General features: G+C 36.8%; 1 protein-coding gene across 2 annotated transcripts in view; it reads left to right on the forward strand.

Annotated features, from left to right (window-relative positions):
• Nucleotides 1–23,916, forward strand: part of Rhobtb3 (Rho related BTB domain containing 3) — a 57,255-nt gene that overhangs the window by 26,212 nt on the left and 7,127 nt on the right. For both annotated transcript variants that reach the window (XM_015483790.2, XM_048811461.1), the window contains exons 7-11: nt 1,995–2,107; nt 5,580–5,700; nt 12,102–12,275; nt 14,831–14,997; nt 22,817–22,913. In XM_015483790.2, coding sequence (XP_015339276.1) covers nt 1,995–2,107; nt 5,580–5,700; nt 12,102–12,275; nt 14,831–14,997; nt 22,817–22,913 — 672 coding nt within the window. The remainder of the gene's footprint in view (nt 1–1,994; nt 2,108–5,579; nt 5,701–12,101; nt 12,276–14,830; nt 14,998–22,816; nt 22,914–23,916) is intronic.

Here is a 23,916-nt window from a genome sequence, read left to right on the forward strand (position 1 = left end):
CAAAAAAAAAAAAAAAAAAAAAGAAAAGAAAAGAAAAAAAGAAAAATCCCACTGAATAATGCAAGATGAATAAACTCTAGAGATCTTGCCATATGGCTTCATGCTTATTGTTAACAATACTGGACTATAAACTTAAAAAATGTAGGAGGTTGGGCTGTGTGTGGTGGCATATGCCTATAATTCCAGTGACTAGGGAGGCTGAATCAGGAGGATCACAAGTTCAAGGCCAGCCATAGCAACTAAGGGAGACTCTGTCTCAAAATAAAAAGGCTGGGTGTAGCTCAGTGATAGAGTACCCCTAGATTTAATCCCTAGTACCACAAAAATAAATAAATAAATAGGTAGGTAGGTAGATAAATAAATGTAAAAGGAGGAGGTTAGATCTTTTATATCTCATGTTAAATGTCTTTATTACAAAACAAAATTCCCAGTGCAATGATTATGGTTTTATTTGGACCTAAAGGCATCAAAGATGATTCCGTTAGCATTTCTGATTGTGAAAACAGCCCACTCAATTAATGTGCACTTAAAAATTAGTCTTCCTTTCAGGCTGGGGTTGTGGCTCAGTGGTAGAGTACTGGCCTAGCACTTGTGAGGCACTGTGTTCAATCCTCAGCACCACATAAAAATAAAAAAATAAAAATAAAGTATCATGTCCCTCAACAACTAAAAAAATAATTTAAAAAATTATCTTTCTTTCATTCTTAGTTATTGGTTCTTTTTGTGTCTGTTTTCACAAACCAATAGCCCAGTGACCTGTGTGTGTGTGTGTTGGGGGGGAGAGGGTTACCTGATGCTAATCCATGTATTTAGATTATTCGATACATGTTTACTTTCAGATAATAATCTCATTGGAGATATAGATGCTCTTTAGTTAATGTAACTTATGTTAACATGTTAACTTAGTGTAACTTTTACTCATCATATTAAAGGTGACTACAGAGACAGTATTTGTGTTCTCCTTCAGCTTGGGTGAGTGTAGACAATCAAAAATAACTACACCTACTACTTGCTGTATACCGCTTACCCTGGGTTATGATAATGGATGAGATTTCTAAAGGTAGAATAGTGGTCATCAGCAGCACTCCATACACATCAAGTCACCTAGGAGGTCTTAAAAACATATTGGTGTCAGGGCCTCAGCTCCAAAAATTATAATTTAATTGGTACGAGACCTCTTCTGATAGCATTTTATAACAGGTACATCTCCAGGTAAATATAATGCACAGATAGGACTGTGAATAGCTGATATAGAATAAATTTAAATATTTTCCTTTTAATTAGTATTGAACCTGAGCTACATTCCCAGCCCTTTTTATTTTATTTTTTTGTTTTTGTTTTTGAGACAGGGTCTTGCTGAGTTGCCCAGGCTGTCCTCAAACTTGTGATCCTTCTATCTCAGCCTCTTAAGTCTCTAGGATCACAATTGTGTGCCATAGTGCCCAACTGAACAAAATTTCTTTGTTCAATTTCCATTGGCTTTTCCACTGGGTCCTTAAACTCTTGATGTTTTTATGCAGACTTTGTGTATGCATAGGGGATTTTCTGGAGAAATGCTCCCATTCATGACACCTTTAGAACGTTTTCTGTTTCGTATTCCTCTACCTGATGGTCAGTGCTCTCCATGATCAGTATGGGAAAGAGTGCATCTACCTTCTTCCCCAGGGCAGACAAATAACTTGGATATTGGAGCCCTTGTCGTAGTAGCTCATATTCTGGCCAGTGCTGTTATCACCAGTCACAGAGAGGTGGCAGCTGTTCAGGCAGGAGTACTTCCGGTTTCAAGAAATGTAGGGGAAGCCCAAAACTGATTTGTTAAAAATATAAGAGCTATTAAATGTATTTCATAATAGTAAGACTATGTTTGGTAAAGAAAAAACTAGAAGAAAATGCTAAAAAAACAAAACAAAATGAATAATGATATCTAGTGTGAGATTAATTTTTCTTACCTTCTGCTGTAATAGAAAATTATAATATGTACTAATTTGCTACAGGTGCTTTTCAGTGGGAAGAATTGGAAGAAGATATCAGGAAGAAGTTGAAAGATTCAGGGGATGTTTCTAATGTGATTGAGAAAGTTAAATGCATTTTAAAAACACCGGGAAAGGTAAGTTAATTTGTTTGACTCTCTCTGACATAAAATGATGTATGTAATATGGAGTCATTAGAAGAATTAAGTAATATATAAATGAGTATTTCCCCTGAATATATTTCTTCCATGTAACATCTTAAGTAGAAACACATGCTATTTTGTTACTTCGATTTAAATTTATGTAAGAATTAAAATATGTGTGAGTCATGTCTTCAAAATACTCATTTGTGAGTTCAAACTTCTGGAATACTTCACTAGAGCTCTGGAAATACATGATCCATGTCAGGAAGGAAGGGTTGTTTGATTTTTCCAGCTGCAGTTCAACTTCTTGGAGAGGATGCTTTCTTATGGCTCACAATCAAAGTTGTTTGCAGGAGGAGGGCAGTTCCTGTGTGTGCCTTTTTTGAGGGTTCTGAGAAATTTATATAACCAGGTGGGCAATTAAGGATTCTATCTAGTTTAAGTTCAAAACTATAACTAAGTTTGGGGTTATAAAAATATAGAATTTATATATGGCTATAAACGTGTACATTAAAACTCCAGTAACTTAAATTGTAGACTATATAAGAACTTTTAAAAGTAGATTTGTTAAATTTTAAAACAACCACATTATATAATTAAACCAGTGTACTCTTATTTCAGATTCTGTGATAAACAAGTTGACTATAGTAGATAAAAAGGTACATTGTGTATAACACCTAGCAGAATACAGATTTATATTTAATGTAAAAAAAGAATATTATTTCTTTTTTATTTTCTACAATTGACTTTGTCACTTCTACAACCCTAAATTTATAGTTTAAAAATATAAACTATAATTATAATGAAGATTCCTGACTGTTCTTTAATTGAGAAGAAAGATTTTTTAGCAAAATAGCGTGGAATTAAGGGGCCAGATCTTTCTTTTACTTCAGTAACTTATTGAAGCAGATACTGAAGCTGTCTAGTTTTACAGGTGTTTAGCAGGATGGTAGCTCTCTTGCAACTAATTCAAGTAAATAATTATTTTGTAAAAATATGTAATACACCTACATTCTGTTTTTCAAAGCAATTGGTCTAGTTAACTTATGTTATGGACCATAACTTATGTATTGACCAATGAAAATGCACATCATATACATCTGTGTTCTCACTAAACTTCTGCCCTCTCACTTTTTTCTTTCAAATTCAAAGCAGAAATGACACATACATTCATACATAATACATAGGTACATAATGTTCACAGTGTACAAATTCATACCTTTATGTACAGGTAAGGGAAGAGTGTTGCTTTTGTTCTGAACCTGCACCTTTTTTCATGGGTCTCATTCTGCATACATCCCTTTGGGTACTGAGAATAAACTGAATTCCTCTTGTGAAGGGAATTCCATGCTATTGAACTAAAATCCCTTGCTTGCACAAGAGGGAAAAGTTTTTCCACCCATCTTCTGTGCTTTCCTGGGGTAGAAGTCCATCTCACTGACTGAACACATTACAGGAAAGTAACACTGTGTTGGGGATGCTGCTCAGAGTGCTTGCCTAGCATGCTGAAGGCCCAGGGTTCCATCCTCAGTACTGGAAAATGGAAACAAACAAAACAAAACAGAAAACAAGTGACACTGAATTAGAACTTCGGGAATGTGGATTTAAATTGTGAGCCTGCCACAAATTATCTCTACAACTTAGAGCAAGTCAGGGCTTTCTTTAAATGGAGGCACTGTGCTCCTGGAGGCTTCTACTAACTTCCAAATCTGTGATACTTGCTGGCTGATAGTCTCCTTTTTGTGAAGCATTCACTAGCTTCTATCCCTGGCTCCTTCACGGTGTATTGTGGCACATTGTGAATAGGTAAGAATGTGGTTAAAGGACCCCCATTCATGTGGTCTGTTTTACCTCTCTGCTTCCTCTTGGACGCCATTCAGCAGTGTGTTTCCTTTTTCTTTGTGAGGAAGGATACTGCTATTTTCCCCACTAACTAAAGATTTAAAATTTTCACCACAGTAGATTAATCGGCAGTGGGGAGTATGTGTCATTTATTCTTATTATTCTTAATGTTGCATGTGTGATTATTTCTAGGGGATAGAGTGTTTTGATTTCCCTAGCTAGCCAAGTAGAGGTTTAAAATTCTGAGCAGGGCTGCGATTCAACCAGGGAAATGGGTGAATCTGTCAGGAATGAGTAAGATATGATGTTTCAATAAAAATCATCATTAAATCATCCCAAATGAGCGTATAATAATGCAAAAAAGCTTGTAGTCCTAATGAATCCTAGTATTTCAAATAAGTTGTATTTCTTCATCTTTGGGCAACTCTACCTGAAAATGTTCAGGTTTGTTTAGCTTATTCATTATAGATAAACCAGAGTAAGTAAGAAAGGAAAAGAAAATGGATGGAGGTTGAGGAAAGTGAGGCTGGCCCTCAACTTCTAGGTTTGGAACAAAGGGACGTCTGAAGGCTGAGTGGGACGGAGGCACTGCCCCTTGAGGCTGCCAGCTGCAGCAGGCAGGTGTGATGGGACAAGGGATGTGTTGTCAAGGGAAGAGCAATCGGAGCTCCAGATCAGAGACCCAGGTGAATGAGTAGTCTGTGCAGTGTATAGAAAAGATATTAGGATTATAAGATTGGTGATTAAGATGGACATGAGCCAATTAATCACTCTAAGGTGTGTGTGTATTTAATGTTCATTTCTTTAGGAGAAAATATTGAGCTAATAGGCAATAAAAGAACATGGTATGATAAAGGGAAAATGTATTTTCCTAAATTGCCAATTAAATTTTTTTGTCTTCTTTCTTTTCTTTTTTTTTTTTTTTTAAGAGAGAGAGAGAGAGAGATAGAGGAGAGAGAAAGAGAGAGAAATTTTAATATTTATTTTTTAGTGTTTTGGCGGACACAACATCTTTGTATGTGGTGTTGAGGATCGAACCCGGGCCGCAGGCATGCCACTCGAGCGCGCTACCGCTTGAGCTACATCCCCAGCCCCTTCTTACTTTCTTAATGAACAAATCAGATAGAATGAGTAAACTTATTTTGTTAGGCATTCATATGTGTTTGTGCTGCTGCTGTTTCTCAATGAAGACCCGTAGCAGTTCAGGTTCCTACAGCTTCTTGGCTATAGAGTTGTGTTTTCACTTAGCCAGTGCCTGTCCTGTGTTGTGTGTTGAGTATGGTACTATAAACAGGGAGCAGAAGTAGTACTTGAGGGTGAGTTTCCTCCAACACTGTGATCAGAAGTGCCACAGAGAGGGGCTGGGTTTGTGGCTTAGTGGTGGAGCAATCGCCTAACACGTGCAGAGCCCTGGGTTCAATCATCAGCACCACATAGAAATGAATAAATAAAATAAGGTATTGTCCAACTACAACTAAAAAATAAATATTAAAAAAAAAAAAAGAAATGCCATGGAGTAAGTAATCATTATTTCTTCAGACAGACAAATTCTCAAACCAGTACTTAAATATTGCCAAAGCATATTGAACAATCTCTCTTCTTGTATTTGTGTTTTTTCTTATAGATTAATTGTCTAAGGAATTGCAAAACCTACCAAGCCAGAAAACCTCTGTGGTTTTATAACACTTCCCTCAAGTTTTTCCTTAATAAACCGATGCTTGCTGATGTTGTCTTTGAAATACAAGGTATGGCTCAAATTTGCAAAGTTCATTATGCATTTTCATTTTTTTATTTGCTTTCCTCACTTTGTTTCAGCTTCTGATAAATGTGTGTGTGTGATTGTGTGTGTGTGTGTGTCCGTGTGCGCACATGAGAGAAAGGGGGGAGGGGCGCCTAGAACTTGCAATCCTTCTGCCTCAGCCTCCAGAATTGCTGGGATTATTGGCATGTGCCTCAACACCCAGATGTTTTCTAGAAATCAGCAAGGATGAGATAATCTGTAATACATTATTATGTATTTTTGTTTGTGAATTTCTTTAAGATCCTGAGTGGTTTGTTTGCTTAGTTTTGGGGCAAGTGTTTTTTGAGTGTATGTTTGTGCTGAGGATTGAACACAGGGGTGCTCTCCCAGATCCCTAGCCCTTTTATTTCAAGATAGGGTCTTACTAAGTTGCACAGGCTGGCTTTAAACTTGCCATCCACTGCCTCAGTCTCCCAGGTCACTGGGATTAAAGGCCTGGGTAATATACTGGGTTTTGATTCAAGTGAGGTCAGCTCCCTTAAAATTACATTACCTTTTGTTCATTTTGTTCATTTCTCTCTCTCTCTCTCTCTGTGTGTGTGTGTGTGTGTGTGTGTGTGAGTGTGTCTTTATTTGAGTGAGAGGATCTAATTTTGAATTGAGGGTCATGCCTGGCCTGTATCGGACACCCACAGATATTGCTGCGTTGATTTCTCACAGTGCTCACAAGTGTTTTCCAGAGCAACTGAAAGCTGCTTCTTATCTCTGTGGGAAAGTAATGCCACCTAATTGTAATAAATATGAGCTGTTTTAATGCCCATTATTAGTTACTTGCATGGATAATTTTGTCAGATTAGCATGTTAAAAGCAGAATCTTGAAATGAATTCTCATATATGTTTAGTTATGCAAGAAGGGTAGAAGGAGATGTTTCCAGATGAATTAACTAGAACTCTATGTGGGCTATTGTGAAGAGTAAGATATAATTCTAATTTTATGGTGAAAATATGTGACAGCTAACATGGTCATTTACTTTAAAAACTATTTGCCCAGAAAAATTCATTTTACTTTTAACTTTGGTCACCTTCCAAGACAAACAGTTAATTGGAAGCTTTCCAAAGTACCTTCCAAAGCTGCTGTCAGCACTGTAGGCAGTATGAGCCTAGGACATTGAAAATGAGACAATAAGAGTAACCTTGAGACATATAAAAAGTGATGGGGTGGGGGGGAAAGCCAACAGAGGCCACAGATTTTCTGTAACCCTTTCATCATTTTAAGAAACCTAAAACTGACTTTGACTAAGCCCCTAATATTATCATGCCTTGATTTATTACTTGCCAAAATAAAACCCAAAGTGAAGCCAGGGTTCATTGATTATTCATTATAGGTGGAGCAAGCCTTTGGGGGATAAAGCTCCCTGTGGTTTATAGAATTCTCTCTAGCTTCTAGAAGAAAAATCTTTGTTGATGAAAGTATTCATGGAAAATGGTTGATGCATTCTATCTATGCAAAAGGCATAGAGATTTTTTTTTAACAAATCATCTAAGAAGCGTTACACGTCAACAGGAAGGACTGTATCCATTGTTGAGAAGAAATACGATTTGTTTTTCCAAGATTAATTTTTTTAAAGTCCATTTTAGAAAGATGGAATAACAGTTTCTATATTCTAAAAGAAGGTGGCTGATGGCAGGAGGTGTCCAAGTACTCTTTTCCAAATGATTTCCTGTGGGGCACTGAGATCTGTTTAGCCATATGTGTTTTAGGGTTGATTGGATTCATACTGAGCAGTTGAGGATGAGGTGGGAACAAAGTACTCCAGGGACCATATGACAATCTAGGGCATGTTTTTCATAAGGGAAAAAAGAAGTGGTAAACTGAAGGTTATGTGGTGAACATAAGAATAGTTTGTAGTGCTGTTTCGTCAGGACCTTAATGAATCTGATGAATGTTTTTTACCCTATAATAGAATATAGTGTGTTTATTAATCATATCCAATATTTAGGACTTTCTCGGATGCTCTGGTACTGGTCCTGTGACCAGGGCTGACCAATCTCTTACCACTCACACAGTATTTGAGACAAATCAGATAAAATATAATGGACTCAGTATTTAATTCTTCACTGATGATCAAGTTATAGTCCTTTGGTTGTCTTTAGTCATTCATTTATTTTTTGTAACCTATATTTCCTTGGTTGGAAGTTTATATTTCCAAACACCTCAGTAATCCTCTTATAGATGGACTGTTGGGTTATTCTGCAAATGAGTAATCACATCACACATGCTTTGTTGCATCACTATGTCCCACAACATCAACCAACCTTTAATAAATGACACTTGATAATGAGATTGATGGTTCTGAAGTTGAGAATTGACATGTACAACATAAACCCTCTTCAAATCTTTGCAGGGTGTATGGCCTCCAGGGGCAATGCCTCTTTTCCACTCAGGCTTGGTCATTTTGTTTACCCTTCCTGTGGACTTTTCAGACATCCCCGTGTTCACATCTTAAGTTGAGGGCCAGGCTTCCACACCCAATGTCACTCTAAAAAAAAAAAAAACCAATGTCTTTTTTTGGGTTTTGTTTCTGGTATTAATGAAAATAGCTGTTTGAAGTGTGAATGTATCTCTAACTTTTTAATTGATAATTAAAGTATTTTATACCAAAAATAGGGAAGGAAAGCATTCTTATATTTCAAAATATTTCAAGTTGACTTATACTGGAATTGATAGAGACCCTCAGAGTAATGGTTGATAATAAACCATCTCAAATATTAATTATAGAATTTTTTAAAGTTTTAGTGAAGTCTTAGATAAATGTGCAGTTTTTCTTCTATACACTTTGACCTAAAATATTTGTAATGCAAAGTATGTGTTCTGAAAGATTCGTATTTGTGAAATAATTCACATTTGGATATAACTTTGGTATCCTTAGTATAAATTTATGTGACACAACAGGAAAGACCATTTTAAAACTAAGTAGTTATTTAAGTGTAAGGTTTACTCTTCATGCAATAATAGTAAATTTGAAGTCACAAGTAATAACTCTTTGGCTTCTTTACTCCAGTTTTGAGCGTGAACATCACTGAACCTCATGGGAGGCTTAGGGAAACCTAAGTGAGGATGAAATGTCTGGGGTATCAGCCCAGAACTAATAAACCAATGTACCTTGATGAGGTAGAATTAGCATAGGCCAGGAAGTCCTAGCTGGGGTCTTTGCTGGGACATGTTTTTACTGTACAGATTTGAGTGAATTACTTTCCATTATTGATTTTTAAGATTGATCAAAAGTACCAAGTGGATAGTAGATGTGGGTGAAATTTGATGTCACCTTTAAATTTTAACAGAAATTTTTCATTCATAAGATGAAGCACCTTTGTTTCCTCATCTGTGGGAGGAGATTCTAATTTCTGCCTTGTGAGGTGGTGGTTACAAGAATCGAGAGTGGATGTGCAGGACCAGTGCAGGCCTGACTCATAGACGCCACCCTTTTTCTGTGCATGGCAGCCATCTCTGGCAGGTCACTGTGCCATTCATGTTGAACCCAGGCTCCACAGAAAACCCTTCTTTTAGAAGGATTCAGACTGTTACCAACAACTGGCTGAAGTCAAAATGGGATGTAAAAACCTGACATGGGATACTGTCCCTGTAATAGGTGATCATCAAATATGTATTTTCACTACCACCTGTAATTCGTTGTTTGGGTTTATTTAAAAAAAGAAGTTACTCTAGCCATTCTAAAGTTAGTATTGGTAAATATTTAGACGTGTATAGAAAAATAGGGGTTTCCTTTGACATTTAAATCTGTGTCACATGAAAAGTTCTTTTACAAAATTATTCCTTCCCTGTTTAGCTATGTAGTACATACTCTAAATCTCTCTTCAGCAAGACAGATATCCTTTTTTTTTTTCAGAATGAGATCAAACACAATTCTAAAAATTTCACTTTTGAAACCTGAAAAGTAGTAAAAAAATGGTGTAACAAATGTAGTATTTTATTTTGTATGCAATGGAATCAAGGCCTTTGATAATCCATCAAAGATAGTAGGAGAATTGAGCTTTTATATTTTGTTTCATTCTTAAGATTATTTTTTTCCTTAGAAAAAGTCTCTTAAAACTGCGACATCAAATGAATAATACAAAGAAAAGATAGTTTGGCCTTGACATTTTCCAAGAGCATGTTTATCTTTTAGCTAGAAAATTGTTTGGTTTTTTTTTTTTTTTTTTTTGTTCTTTAAGTAATTCTTCACCTGTATCCTATTACTGGTTAGTATATAAACACTGCATAATGTTCTTTTAGCAAATATTTTTATATACAGTGTTAAAAAAAACATAGCTCTCCTGGGGCATTATGTTAACACAACAATTTATAGCACCAGAACAGTGGTGTAAAGAGCTGAGAAACAGAAGTTGATGTTTTCTTTACTGGAAGTCTGATGGCTTTCCAAACTAAATTTTAAGCTTGAAATGGTCTTGAAAGTGTTTTGCAGTTGGTTTTGCAATTCTGTTGTAACATGATCAACAGAAATTTCTTTCTTTCTTTCTTTTTTCTTTTCTTCTTCTTTTCCCCTACTGTCCTGAGGGTTGGACCCAGGGATGTTCTAACACTGAGCTACATCCCCAGACATTTTTATTTTTTATTTTGAGACAGGGTTTTGAGGCTGGTCTAAAATTTGTGATCCTTGGAGTAGCTGGGATTATGTGGTACGCCACTGCATCTGGCCTCAACACAAATTTCTGTTAAAATTTCAAGATTTATCAAATTCCACCCCCATCTAATATCCACTTGGTATTTTTAGTCAATCTTAAATCACTCTGCTTAACTCAAATTATGGGTCATTCAGTTTGTTTAACTATGCTTCTAATTTTCCTTCTTTTTCTTTATTTTTTTAAAATGATGCCCTATTTATCTTGAACATTTTTAAACCTTTAAATTGATTGCATTACTTGTTTGAATCCCTTGTTAACTGCTGCCTATATATATATATATATATATATATATATATATATATATATATATATATGGCATGCTTTAATTATGGAACTGGTCCATTTGGTAGAGGGACACTGTCACATTGAGGCTGGGAAAGTCATGACAGAGAAGGAGGAGGTAGGTAGTGTTTATTGGGTGTAGCTTTGGGGGCTCCTTCCTTGCTCCTGGTGGGGGAGATATGGTGTAGACTGCAGTGCCAAACATTGGGCTCAGCTGGCAACATCAGGGGCTGCATGTGGATCCCAAGGAATTACTGGCTTTGGAGAGAGACACTGGGCTTAGGCGGTGTCTCTGAGTCAGAAGAGGTTTGGATGTAAAGGAGATAACCCAATAGTTGTAAATATTTTCGAGAAGAATATATACCCTTGATAAGTATGAGATTTTAGAGATGTGTATAAATTCTTGGGCAGAGTAGTTTGGCACATAGAGTTACTTTCTGGAGGGGGCTGCTTTGTCACGCCCTCTGGCCATGGTATTCCCCATTAAAACTCCTACTCCAAAGCATGATAGCTTCGACTTCCTCACCTTTGTGTCTTCAGTTCCAAACACAGTGATTGGCATATGGAGGGTGCCCAGCAGTGATCTGTGGAACTTGTTAGGTCAGACTAAAGGCTGGCAGTGTGAACTTATGGTCTTCTGAGGTTGTAGGAGTGCTGAGAACTGCTCCATCATCTCATGATTCCCAGGCCCACCTACGCCCCATGTGGAATTGCCTTTATGTGGTGGTGGAGAGCTTAGCAAGCTCTCCCATGAGAGTCAATTTAATTTAGTGGATCTTCAGTGTGGAGTATGGGCTGAGGGGGCCTTTAAATTAAAGTCCTGGTTCCTCTAGAAGAAGGCATTGTTCATGTGGAAAAGAATTGTTGCCTGGGGAGGTAGTATGCTTAGAAGAGGCAGAGCCACAGAGATTCTCTTGTCATTCCTACTGTGAGCTATGGACTGTTCCTGGTGTGCTTGTTACAGTTTTCTATTTCTAATATGGGGAAGCCTGGCCAAGACTATTCTGTGAGTTTGGCCAGAAAGGATCATAGGGTAGTTTTCTTGAAGGAAGGTGTCCACATCATGTTCCTCCTCTGTCCAGGGGAGGTGTTACTTTGAGTCAGTCAGAAAGGATAGACATTTCATTATAAAAACAAAGCAAGAACCCTTTTGAATGTTACTGTGTTTAGGAAATATAAATTAAATAAATGGTTACATGATTTGAAAATTGTTGCTTTCAAAGTCAGTATTTGAGCTCTCTTTATCATTCAACTTCAAACTAAAATCACTGGAGTAATAAATGGTTGCCATCCCCTAGATTTGGCTTTTGCATATCAGTTTAGCTGATGATATGCAGTGCCACTCTGGAAAGAAATTGCTAGTGTGGTAACTCAGCAAATTTATCCTACTTGACTTTGTCTTTCTTTTGCACCTTCCAGGTACAACAGTGCCAGCCCATAGGGCCATCCTGGTGGCCCGTTGTGAAGTGATGGCGGCCATGTTTAATGGTAATTACATGGAAGCAAAGAGTGTCCTGATTCCAGTTTATGGTGTTTCCAAAGAGACTTTCTTGTCATTTTTAGAATACCTATATACCGACTCCTGTTGCCCAGGTGAGGAATATACATGCTAAATAATAACTCACAATATACTTTCTGTGTTACCCATTTTGATAAATTGTGTTCTGTGAAATCTGGTTTTGGTTAAGGTCTACCACAATTGGCATCATGGCATGCGCTAAACGGTTGGAGATGGTGTTGGGACAACAATGAATCTTCAATTAGTTCAAGTGGGAAAGCAATGATTGGAAGCCGTTTATGGGCTTTAAGCCCCTGGCATAAATGTACAGGTCCCAGCCACCTCCAACTGTGTTGTGACCCCTCTAGGCACCCAGAAATGGAGGGGTTTGGGGATCTAATGGCCTTTCTAATTCTAGAGATTGGAGCATTATCTCTTCCACACAAAGAAAAGGGTTGGGAGACTGCTTTTATGATTCTGACTTCTGAATGAGGTATTTTTGAGGACTTTCGATATTCTGAGAGGCCATGGCATCTGGCCAGAGGATGTGGGATTTTTTTTTTTTTAAAAGCTCCTTCCAACTTCTGCTAGAGTCAGACTGTCATAAAACTGACTCCCCCTGAAAACTTTTCCCAAGATGTTTAGGATATCCAGTGAACTATAGAATTTATTTACAAATTCACTGACCAAGGACTGTTTTGACCAGGAACTAACCATCTGTGGCAACTGTAGGTTGGGACACATCTTGCAGATTTTCTCTAACTGGAGGCAGTTTGGAGAAAGCAAAATCCTTTCAAAGGCCCAGAGCTTTGTGATACAGGCATAGAAGCCCCTTTGATTACTCTTTATCCTTTGGCCACCAGGTGGCTCCCACCACAAATGCAGCTAGAGCCCCATATAGTCCAAGAGACTGAGATCTTTATTACAAAACCTAGGAAGGCATCCTAGCAAATACAAAAAGAAAACATGTCTCAGACCACATTTCTCTTTAAGGTTCCCTCCTTTAATTTTTAGAGTAGGAAAATTTCCTGCTTTTATTATTGAAATATTTTAAATGTAATAAGCCCTCTACTGGAATATTTTAGAAATTCCAGAAAAGAAAAGCAATTTTTCTTTTTTTAAATTAAATTAGGTTTGGTCTAGCCATGGAGTATTTTGGAGATACTTGCTTATTAACAGATCAGCTATTAAAGATCAGCTTATCCTTTTTGCCTAATAAAAGTTAAAACACTGGTTCTTATTGGAAATAAATGTGATTGTTTATTATTTCAATAATGGTAATTTTGTATATTAAATTAAAAAGTTGACCAGATTTGAAATAATAGTAAAATTTGGTGTCTCAATTACTCTTTGGAGTAACTGAAACTGCCCTAACATTAGGCTTCATCCTGCTAATTAGAAAAAATGTTCAGGAAAGAAATAGTAATCAGACTCACAAAAAAGTGTTTACAACAAACAAACTGGGTGGTTGCCAGAGGCGAGAGGCATGGAGAAATGGAAAGTGATTGTTTAATGGATCTAGAACTTCATTTTGGAAAGATGAAAAAAGTTCTGGAATAGTAATGCTGGGTGCATAGCACCATGAAGACACTTCTTGTCACTCAACTGTATGCTCAAAAATTGCTAAGATGATAAATTTTATATCTATTTTACCACAATAAAAACAAGACAAATAAGGCTGGGGACTAGAGCCAAGAAAGAAAAATTGCTAACAGAAAGATTGACCTGAGGGGCTGGGGCTGCAGCTCAGTGGTAGAGCTCCTGCCTCCCACATATGAGGCACTGAATTCCATCCTCAGCACCACATAAAAATAAATAAATAAATAAAGATATTGTGTCCATCTATAACTAAAAAAAAAAAAAAATTAAAAAAAAGGTTGACCTGATATATATATATATACACACATACACATACACATACACATACATACATATACAATGGCATATTACTCAGCATTAAAAGAGAATAAAATCATAGCACTTGCAGGTAAATGGATGTAGTTGGAGAATATAATGCTAAGGGAAGCTAGCCACTCCCAAAAAACCAAAGGTCGAATGTTTTCTCTGATATAAGGATGCTGATTCATAATGTAGTTGGGGGGACGGAGCATGGGAGGAACTCTAGATAGGGCAAAGGGGAGGGAGGTAAAGGAGGGGGCCTGGGGGTAGGAAAGACTGTGGAATGAGTTGAACATCATTACTCTAAGTACATGTATAAAGACACAAATAGTGTGACTCTACATTGTGTACAACCAGAGATATGAAAAATTGTGCAATATGTGTGTACTATGAATTGAAATACATTCTGTTGTCATATATTACAATTTAGAATAAATTAAAAAATAAAAAAGATTGACCTGATGGATCAATTGACCTCTGGGTTGATACTTAAGGTCAGTTAGGAGTTGCCTACTCTGGATTCCTCTCTGAGTGTGACAGCTTAAGTGGATTTTTAATATGCATAATGGTTTAGAATGCTGATACTGAAGGCTTTTCCTAGGCATTCTTGTCCACATTGGATGATACCATCAGTATGTTTTTTTTTTTTCTTGTTCTGTGCGTTTGTGTGTGTGTGTGTGTGTGTGTGTGTGTTAGATTGTGAAAGCAGAGGTTTTATCACCTGTTTCCTCTTATTGCCCTTCTCTGTTAGCCGGCATTTTCCAGGCCATGTGTCTCCTGATCTGTGCTGAGATGTACCAAGTCTCCAGACTGCAGCACATCTGTGAGCTGTTCATCATCACACAGCTACAGAGCATGCCAAGCAGGGAACTAGCCTCCATGAATCTCGATATAGTCGATCTGCTCAAAAAGGCTAAGGTAATTGGTCCTGTATGTCTGGTTCTTTTGATTTGTTTTTAATTATAAAAAACTATACTACTCTTTTTTTAATTTTTAAGTTTGTTTTAATTAGTTATTCATAACAGTAGAATGCGTTTATGCACTTTGATATATCATACATAGATGGGATATCATTTCTCATTTTTCTGATTGTACATGTTGTAGAATCACATCAGTCATGCAGTCATATATATACATAAGGTAATAATGTCTGTTTTATTCTACTGTCCTTCCTATTCCCATATATCCCCCCTTCCCCTCCCTTCACTCCCCTCTACCTAATTCTTCCCTGATGACGCCCTTATTGTGAATTAGCATCTGCATATCAGAGAAAACATTCAGCCTTTGGTTTTTTGGAGTTCATGTATTTCACTTAGCATGATATTCTCCAGCTACATCCATTTACTGGCAAATGCCATAATTTCTTTCTTCTTTAAAGCTGATAATATTCCATTGAATATATATACCACATTTTCTTTATCCATTCATCTATTGAGGGATACCTAGGTTGTTTCCATAGTTATTATGAATTGAGCTGCTATATACATTGATGTGGCTGCTCTTTTAAGCTTTGTTTTTAAGAGAGATATTAATACTAGTCTTAATTTGGAAATTTGGCTAAATGAGGCTAAAGTGCCTCCATAACAGTTTCTGTAGCTAAGTAACTTCAAATAATTTAGGTTTTGCTCGATCCCTTTCTAAGGTGGTGGAGTTTATGGGTATGCAATTCTTTCTCAATGATGGCCCTTACCAGAGTCATTTGAGTATGGTGCTATAACATGTCACATAGGCATTGTAGGAGGTAGAATTTTCATTGTATTTTCCAAAAAAGGATCACATCTTAGAGTTTCTGAAAGGACAATTGACAGGATTGGTCCATATGTACATGGTTAGCCTAACTGGATTAATTCTCTATTAATTTATTCATTCTTATCATTAAGATATTTTGAAGTTCAGTTGCATGTAGGAATATTGGTATACTTCATTAATTCTTATAAAATGCCTTTTGTTGGTATGGCTTACTGTATTAGGAATATAATTAAAAAAAAAAAAAACAGTTTGAGATTGAAAATTACTTTGGTATGCCATACTTCTTCTGGGCCTCTTCTAAGCTCAAGACTTCTTTATTTTTATTATTTATTTATTTATTTTTGTAGTACTGGGGATTGAACTCAGGGGCACTTCACCACTGAACTACATCCCCACCACTTTTAATTTTTATTTTGAGACAGGGTCTGGCTGAGTTGCTCAGGCTGGCCTTGAACTTGCAATCTTTTTGTCTCAGCCTCCTAAATTGCTGGGATTAGAGGATTTACTATTGTACCCAATTAAGACTTGTTTATTTTAAGAACTGTATTGCTCCTAATTCTAGAGAACAGATGGACTTTACACAATTAAAATAACTGTGAGTAACTGTAGTTATAAAATCTCAGAATCTGATGGATATAGAGAAGATAATGCTAAGTGAAGTTAGCCAATCTCAGAAAACCAAATGCCAAATGTTTTCTTTGATATAAGGAGACTGATTCATAGTGGGATTGAGAGTGGGAGCATGGGAAGAATAGAAGAACTCTAGATAGGGCAGAAGGGTGGGAGGGGAAGGGAGGGGGCATGGGATAATTAATGATGGTAAAAATGTGGTGATCTTTATTATCCAAAGTATATGTATGAAGATATGAATTGGTGTGGATATACTTTGTATACAACCAGAGATATGAAAAATTGTGCTCTATATGTGTAATAAGAATTGTAATGCATTCTACTGTCACATATTTAAACAAAACAAAACAAAAACTCAGAATTTGAATCTGACAATGGACTAGGCCAAGGTCTATAAATAAACTTGAATTGCTATTTTGAAATCTGTCTCCCAAGCCTAGTTCCCCATGTGGTTCCAGTCAAAAGTCTACCATCTCCTTATTCCCACTCTCTTTTATTCCTGAGAGCAAAGGACAGGTTATCCCAATGGTACTCTGCCAGTCCATCCACTGCCTAAGGCAAATTAGGACTTGTGGGGGTTGGGATCAGCTGAAGTGGTATGAACCCTCTAGTCTTTTCCAAAGGAGTGTCTTTTATTATTTATTTATTTATTTGTTTGTTCTAATTAGTTATACATGGTAGTAGAATGAATGCATTTTGACACATCTTGCATAAATGGAGTATAACTTCTCATTCTTCTGGTTGTATATGATGTAGAATCATACCGGTTGTGTAATCATATATGCACATAGGGTAAAAATGTCCTATTCATTCTACTATCCTTCCTAACCCCATACCCCTCTCTTCCCTTCATTCCCCTCTGCCTAATTCAAAGTACCTCTATTCTTTCCTAGTGTCCCCCGCCCCCCACCATTGTGAACTAACATCCACATATCAGAGAAAATAATTGGACTTTGGTTCTTTGGGATTAGCTTATTGCACTTAGCATGATGTTCTCCAGTTCCATCCATTTACTGGCAAATGCCATAATTTCATTCTTCTCATGGCTGAGTAGTATTCCATTGTGTATATGTACCATACTTTCTTTACCCATTCATCTGTTGAAGGGCATCTAGATTAGTTCCAAAGTTTAGCTATTGTAAATTGGGCTGCTATAAACATTGATGTGGCTGAGGCACTGTAGTATGCTGATTTTAAGTTCTTTAACTATAAACTGAGAAGTGGGATAGCTGGGTCAAATGGTGGTGCATTCCAAGTTTTCTGAGGAGTCTTCCAAGGAATATCTTTGATCTATCACTACAGACTGTCAGGATTTCTTAAAATGTTATCTGGCATACAACCTATTACCTATCATTATCAACTTTGACATCCAGGGTTTAAAAAAAGCATGACAACTTTGTCTTCATCCAAGCTGCTTAGAATGGAGCCAGTTGATAGGGCAAAGGACAGAACTCTCTGATCACTCAAAGCTTGCCTCCAAGCTGAGCTGTACTCATTCATTGTCCTGTGTATTTCTGGGCTTGGAAAGGAATTAATTTAAAGCATTGGGGTCTTTTTACTATCTTCCTATTTTGGACTTTATTTGTCTCATAATCCAATCTTAGGATCATATATTAGGGATAAAAACAGATTTAAAAAATTAACCCTCAATCTGTTTACATTGAGCTTGAGATAATTAAATAGCTCCCCTTCACAACCTCAATTTTTTTTTTTTTTTTTTGTGTGGTGGTGGTAGGGGGTGCATAACCAGGGATTGAACTTGGGCATTCCACCACTGAACCACATCCCCAGCCCTATTTTGTATTTTATTTAGAGACAGGTTCTCATTGAGTGCCTCAGCCTCCTGAGCTGCTGGATTACAGGTGTGTGCCACTATGCCTGGCTCTCAGTTCATTTTTGGTTAATTATTTTCACATTGTTCTAACAACTCTGTCATGTCTATTTAAAAAAAAAAAATGGACACAAGCTTCTTTTCCTTTATTTTTAAATAGTTTATGTATAAGAGAGTTTGCTGTGTGGTCATATTGATTTCTTTAGGTGTTTCCCCTCACCCCATACACACTTGGTTTTCATCAAGATATTCTTTTTGACCTGTTCCCCACCCCCATCCTGTGGTTTCTCACTGTTATTATCCTTATCTGTCCCTACCCCCCACAAATTTAAAAAGTCTTTTTGAATTGCATTATTTGTTTCTGAAAACTTTTTTGTTTACTAAGATTAAGCCTAAATTTACCACTTTTCCTTTATCCTACTCCTGAGGTCCCTTGTTGGGCAATTATGAATACCAGATAACAGAAAAAATTTCTTCCCAAGTGCTATGCTTTGGATCTTGAGTGTCCCTCAAAGGCCCAGGTGTTAAAAGATTGGTCCCCAGCTTGGTACTATTGGAGAGGGTGAAAAATTTAAGAGGTGGGGCCTAGTAGAAGATCTTCAGGTCGTTGAGGGCATTGTCCTCAGAGGGGATTATGGGATTCCCATTCCCTTCCTCTTACTCTCTTTCACTTCCTGGTCATGAGGTAAGTGGTCTTACTGTGCCAGGTCCTCCTGCCATGATGTGCTGCCACAGCCCACAGAGCCATAGGGCCAACCAATCATGAATTGAAACCCCTAAAACTGTGAACCAAAATAACCTTTTTCTCTTTATGAGTTGATTATCCCAGGTGTGTATTTGTGATAGTATAGAAAGTTGATTAATACACAAGTTTCCACTTGAAGTTCCTCGTTTCATGTTCCATTTTACTAGCCACCTCATTCTGATGGTCAGAATTTGGTAAACTTTTCTCTCACCATTTCTCTGGCTTCTTTTAGCAGAATTAGATTCCCTAGTAGCTTTCTGAATAATCAAAACTTCAGTCAGTTTGCTTTCATCCCTGCCAGTTTGGACCACAAAGCATCTTTCATGTCTTTTATAGATGAGCAGTTTTGGTATTCTCTCATTTCTGATTCCACTCTCCCCAAACCTCTCTGCCATGATTCTGTCTTCGGGTTCCTATATGTCCATCAAGACTTTGCATTATATATGCCAAATCTTAACACAAAGAGATGCTTATTTCCATCAGTCATATCACTTTTTCCAGACTGATGTGAAGATTCTTTTTCTCTAACACTCACTTAAGCCCATTTGTCTGTACTTTGATTCCTATGAAGTTGTATTTAATCTCATATTAAAATTTAAATTATTTTTCTTATAATGTATGTTAGTATTTGGCCACCTGTTGTCTACAAGCTTTCTTTCTGACCTTTTTTTGTGAGTTCCTGGGAACCTTCTCCATATTCTTCATATAGCTCTTAAACTCTTGCATTTGATTTATAGATTTTTTAATGCTTTTCTCTTTTTTCCTTTTGCTTATTTCAACTTGAACCTATTATCTTAGGTTAGCAAATACTTTTTTCAAAAACTTAATTTTTACAATGATGTGTATTTCATCTCATGTCAAGCTGTCATGGTGATGGTATCTTACATCTTGGTCAAGAAATAAAATTTTGCATTTTAAGTCATGTCTTTGTAGTTAGCTGTTCATATCTGTGATCTCCCTTCTCTTTCAAAGTCACAGCCCTTAGGCAATGTCCTGACCTTCTGGTGATAAGTTATCTGCTCTGGGTTAATCATCTAACAGTAATGGTGGCTTCTGTTAAAGTAGTTTACAGGTTCTTATTCTATTCCCCTGAGATTAGTCACATTCATCTGCTGAAAGATAGGGGAGAAAATTGTTAAAATGTGAATTGGATTGATTAGATGAGCTGTAAACTTCCTTCCAATTGAAAATCCTAATTATATATACAGAAAATAAGAGGTACTTGTGAATTTATATATCAAAACACACACTATCTATCTATCTATTTAAACTGCCAGCTACCCACCCCCCTTTTTTATTTTTTTTTATTCTGAGACAGGGTCTAAATTGCCTAGGCTGGCCTAGAAGCTGGAGTCATCCTGCCTTAGCCTCCCAAATAGGTGGGATTGTAGGTATGTGCCACCATATCTGGCAAGGTTTAAAAGTTCTCATCCGTGAGTTTCCTTCTTAAGATTTGATATTATGGTGGCTCATTCCTGTAATCCCAGTGGCTAGGGAGGCTGAGACAGGAGGATTGCAAGTTCAAAACCAGCCTCAGCAACAGCAAGGCGCTAAGCAACTCAGTGAGACCCTGTCTCTAAATAAAATACAAAAAAGTGTTGGAGATGTGGTTCAGTGGTTGAGTGCCCCTGAATTCAATTCCTGGTACAAAAAAAAAAAAAAATTGATATATTATAACTCTTTAATTTAGCATCACCTATTGCTTATTTAACATTTTTGAGTATTGTTAGAAGAGCTATAATTAACCTACAGGTGGAAACAACCTAAATGTTCATCTGAGGATAAATGGATAAACAAAATGTTATGTGTGTGTGTGTGTGTGTGTGTATTATATATGTGTTATATAATAATTATATATATATATATATATATATACATATATATACACACACATATATATATAAATAAAATACAGTGGAATATTATTCAGCCTTAAAAATAAATTAAATTTTGATATATACTACAACATGGATGAACCTTGGAAGACATTATGCAAGTGAAATAAGCCAGACTCTAAAGAACAAATATTCTATGATTCTACTTATGTGAGGTATCTAGAATAGTCAAATTTAGAATTTAGAAAGTAGAATAGTGGTTACCAGGGCCTGGGCATATGGGGTTAAGAGAAATTATTATTTAGTGGGTACAGGGTTTCAGTTTGGGGTAATAAACAGTTCTGGAAATGGATAGTGGTACTTGTTGCATAGCCATGTAAAGGTACTCAACGCCATTGAACAATTCACTTAAAGATGGTTAAAATGGTAAGTCTAAAACGCCACTGAACAATTCACTTAAAGATGGTTAAAATGGTAAGTCTAATGCATAGTTTACCAAAATCATAATGATAATAATAAAGTTGCCTATCAACAAGTTACTATAATCCAAATTGGTGATTGGATGGATCAGTGAATATTACTGGTTTGCATTGAGATGATGATGTCAATAGCCACGTTGCTCAGACGTTCCGTCTATTTGCACTGTTGAAATGGGAATTGTGTAGAAAACCCTTCTCAGTGTAGCAGTACACCCATCAAAGCAACTATTCAGGTATAACATTCTCATAAGAACATTTACACATGGAAACCCATGCCCTTAGGCTGATGTTTCCTCCTCAAAGTAGTTTTTGGTTTGTTCTTCAAATGAACTTGTTTGGATGTTGCTCACCATAATCTTCTGCTCCACAGACACAAATGTATTTAGTGAACTCCATGGCCTTAGTTAAAAGTTTAAATTAAGTTGTACCTGTTGCTACATGTCTGTAATCCCAGCCTGTACTTGGGAAGCTGAGGCAGGATCACAGGTTCAAGGCCAGCTTGGGCAAGTTAGTGAGATTGTCTCAAATTGAAAAAAAGTAAAGGGGCTGGGGATGTAACTCAGTGGTAGAGTGTTTACCACCTACCATGAGTGAGGCCCTGGGTTCAATCCCCAGTACCAAAAAAGAAAAAAACCTCAAGAACCTCTAATACTCTTGGTTAACCACAAGCACAGCCATACCTCTGCTTAAAGACATTTGGCCGCTATGGCAGCAGTAGCTTGTTGTTCACTATTGATTCAGCTTCTTCATTGAATGATGTCACTTCACTGTTATTTTTTTCTTTCTTTATTGATTTGAAAAAAAAATAAGTAAATGACAGCAGAATGCATTACAATTCTTATTACACATATACAGCACATTTTTTCATTGTCTCTGATTGTATATAAAGTATGTTGACACTAATTCGTGTCTTCAGACATGTACTTTGGATAATAATGTCTATCACATTTCACCATCCTTGCTAACTCCCTGCTCCCTCCCTTTCCCTCCCACCTCTCTGCTCTATCTAGAGTTCCTCTGTTCCTCCCATGCTCCTCCTCCCTACCCCACTATGAATCAGCCTCCTTATATCAGAGAAAACATTTGGCATTTGTTTTTTTGGGATTGGCTAACTTCACTTTATCTTCTCTAATGCCATCCATTTACCTGCAAGTACCATGATTTTATTGTTTTATTGCCGAGTAAAATTCCATTGTGTATATAGGCAACATTTTTTTTAATCCATTCATCTACTAAAGAGCATCTAGGTTGGCTCCACAGTTTAGCTATTGACTTCACTGTTATTTGTTAATGATGGTCCACTTCCCTTTCTGCAGTCACAGCAGCCTCAAGGCTGCATCATGCATGGGTACTTACATGTGAATATGGACTCTTCCATGGTTCCTCCCAAGTCACTCTCTCTATCTGGTCGTCATCCTGATCGAAGGGTGTGATGTACATTGTTGTTTCTTTTTCATTTTTCTTCTAGTTCCACCACTCTGATTGCCTTTCAACCTGGCTGCTTCATTTCATTGCGACTAACTACCTCATCTTCAGTCAAAAGCCTGAATTTCAGGATCTTTCAGGTAGATCTCCAATTTATGCTTTGCAAAGAAAACTTTGTTCTTTTTTCTTAGATTTGAGACATAATTTGTAAAAGTAGCAGTTTTATCACAATAAGAAGAGTCAATGTACTACATTCCTTTAAAATTGTGCAGAGTGGTAATTAAGGGCTCCTTATTTCATAGTCACCTGTGTTATATAAGCAGCTTGACCTGTGTTACACAAGAAGTTTTTTAATGATTATTTCATAACTCCCATTCATTTTTAAAAACTTTTTTTCCCCCTGAAATAGAGAAGGTGGTGAAATGTGTCCTCAGGTGGCATTTGGCTGTGATACCTGAGATCTTAGTTTTAACTATCTATGTAAGTCAGAAGCAGAATTATTTCTTATAAAGGAATTTGTTGCTTAATATTTATAATAAACAGTTTTATGTATTAGATATTTGTATTCATCATGTATATATATGCAGGACCCTCATATTACTTTGAAATAATGTTTTTGTTGTTGATTGAAAGTGTTATGAAACTTAAGGATCAGAAAGCATACATAATGTGATTTCTAAGTTAAATTACAAAGAGTAAAACCAGTTAAGGGTGAGATTCCTAGTACTGTGTAAGAGGAAAGAAAAAGAAAATAGAATTGTTGTCAGAAGAGACAGACTAATTAGACAGCTAGATACAATGGTTTGCTCACATTATCACAGCATAGAGTTGAGGAAAGATTGAACTAAAAAGACAAGGAAATGACTGGACACCTGGTCAAGTACTTTCAAGCTCTGGCCAAAGAGGTCTCCATGGAGATGCCTGAAGGTCTTCTGGGGGCAAGTTGCAGAAAGCAGGGAGTGAATGAGGAAAAGAACCAGGAAAGAATAAGGGAAAGGGGAAGGGAAGGCTAAAATCTGTGGTTCTTGGACTCTTCTCTTCCTCCTTCTAGTTGATTCCACTTCTGTTTTACGCCTTGGAGTTCTGCTTAAAAGTTTAATTAGTGAAAAAAAGATTCTGCTGGTAAAAGACATGAAAATCTCT

Source organism: Marmota marmota, unplaced genomic scaffold (genome assembly GCF_001458135.2).
Source record: "Marmota marmota marmota unplaced genomic scaffold, marMar, whole genome shotgun sequence".
Taxonomy (NCBI): Eukaryota; Metazoa; Chordata; class Mammalia; order Rodentia; family Sciuridae; genus Marmota; species Marmota marmota.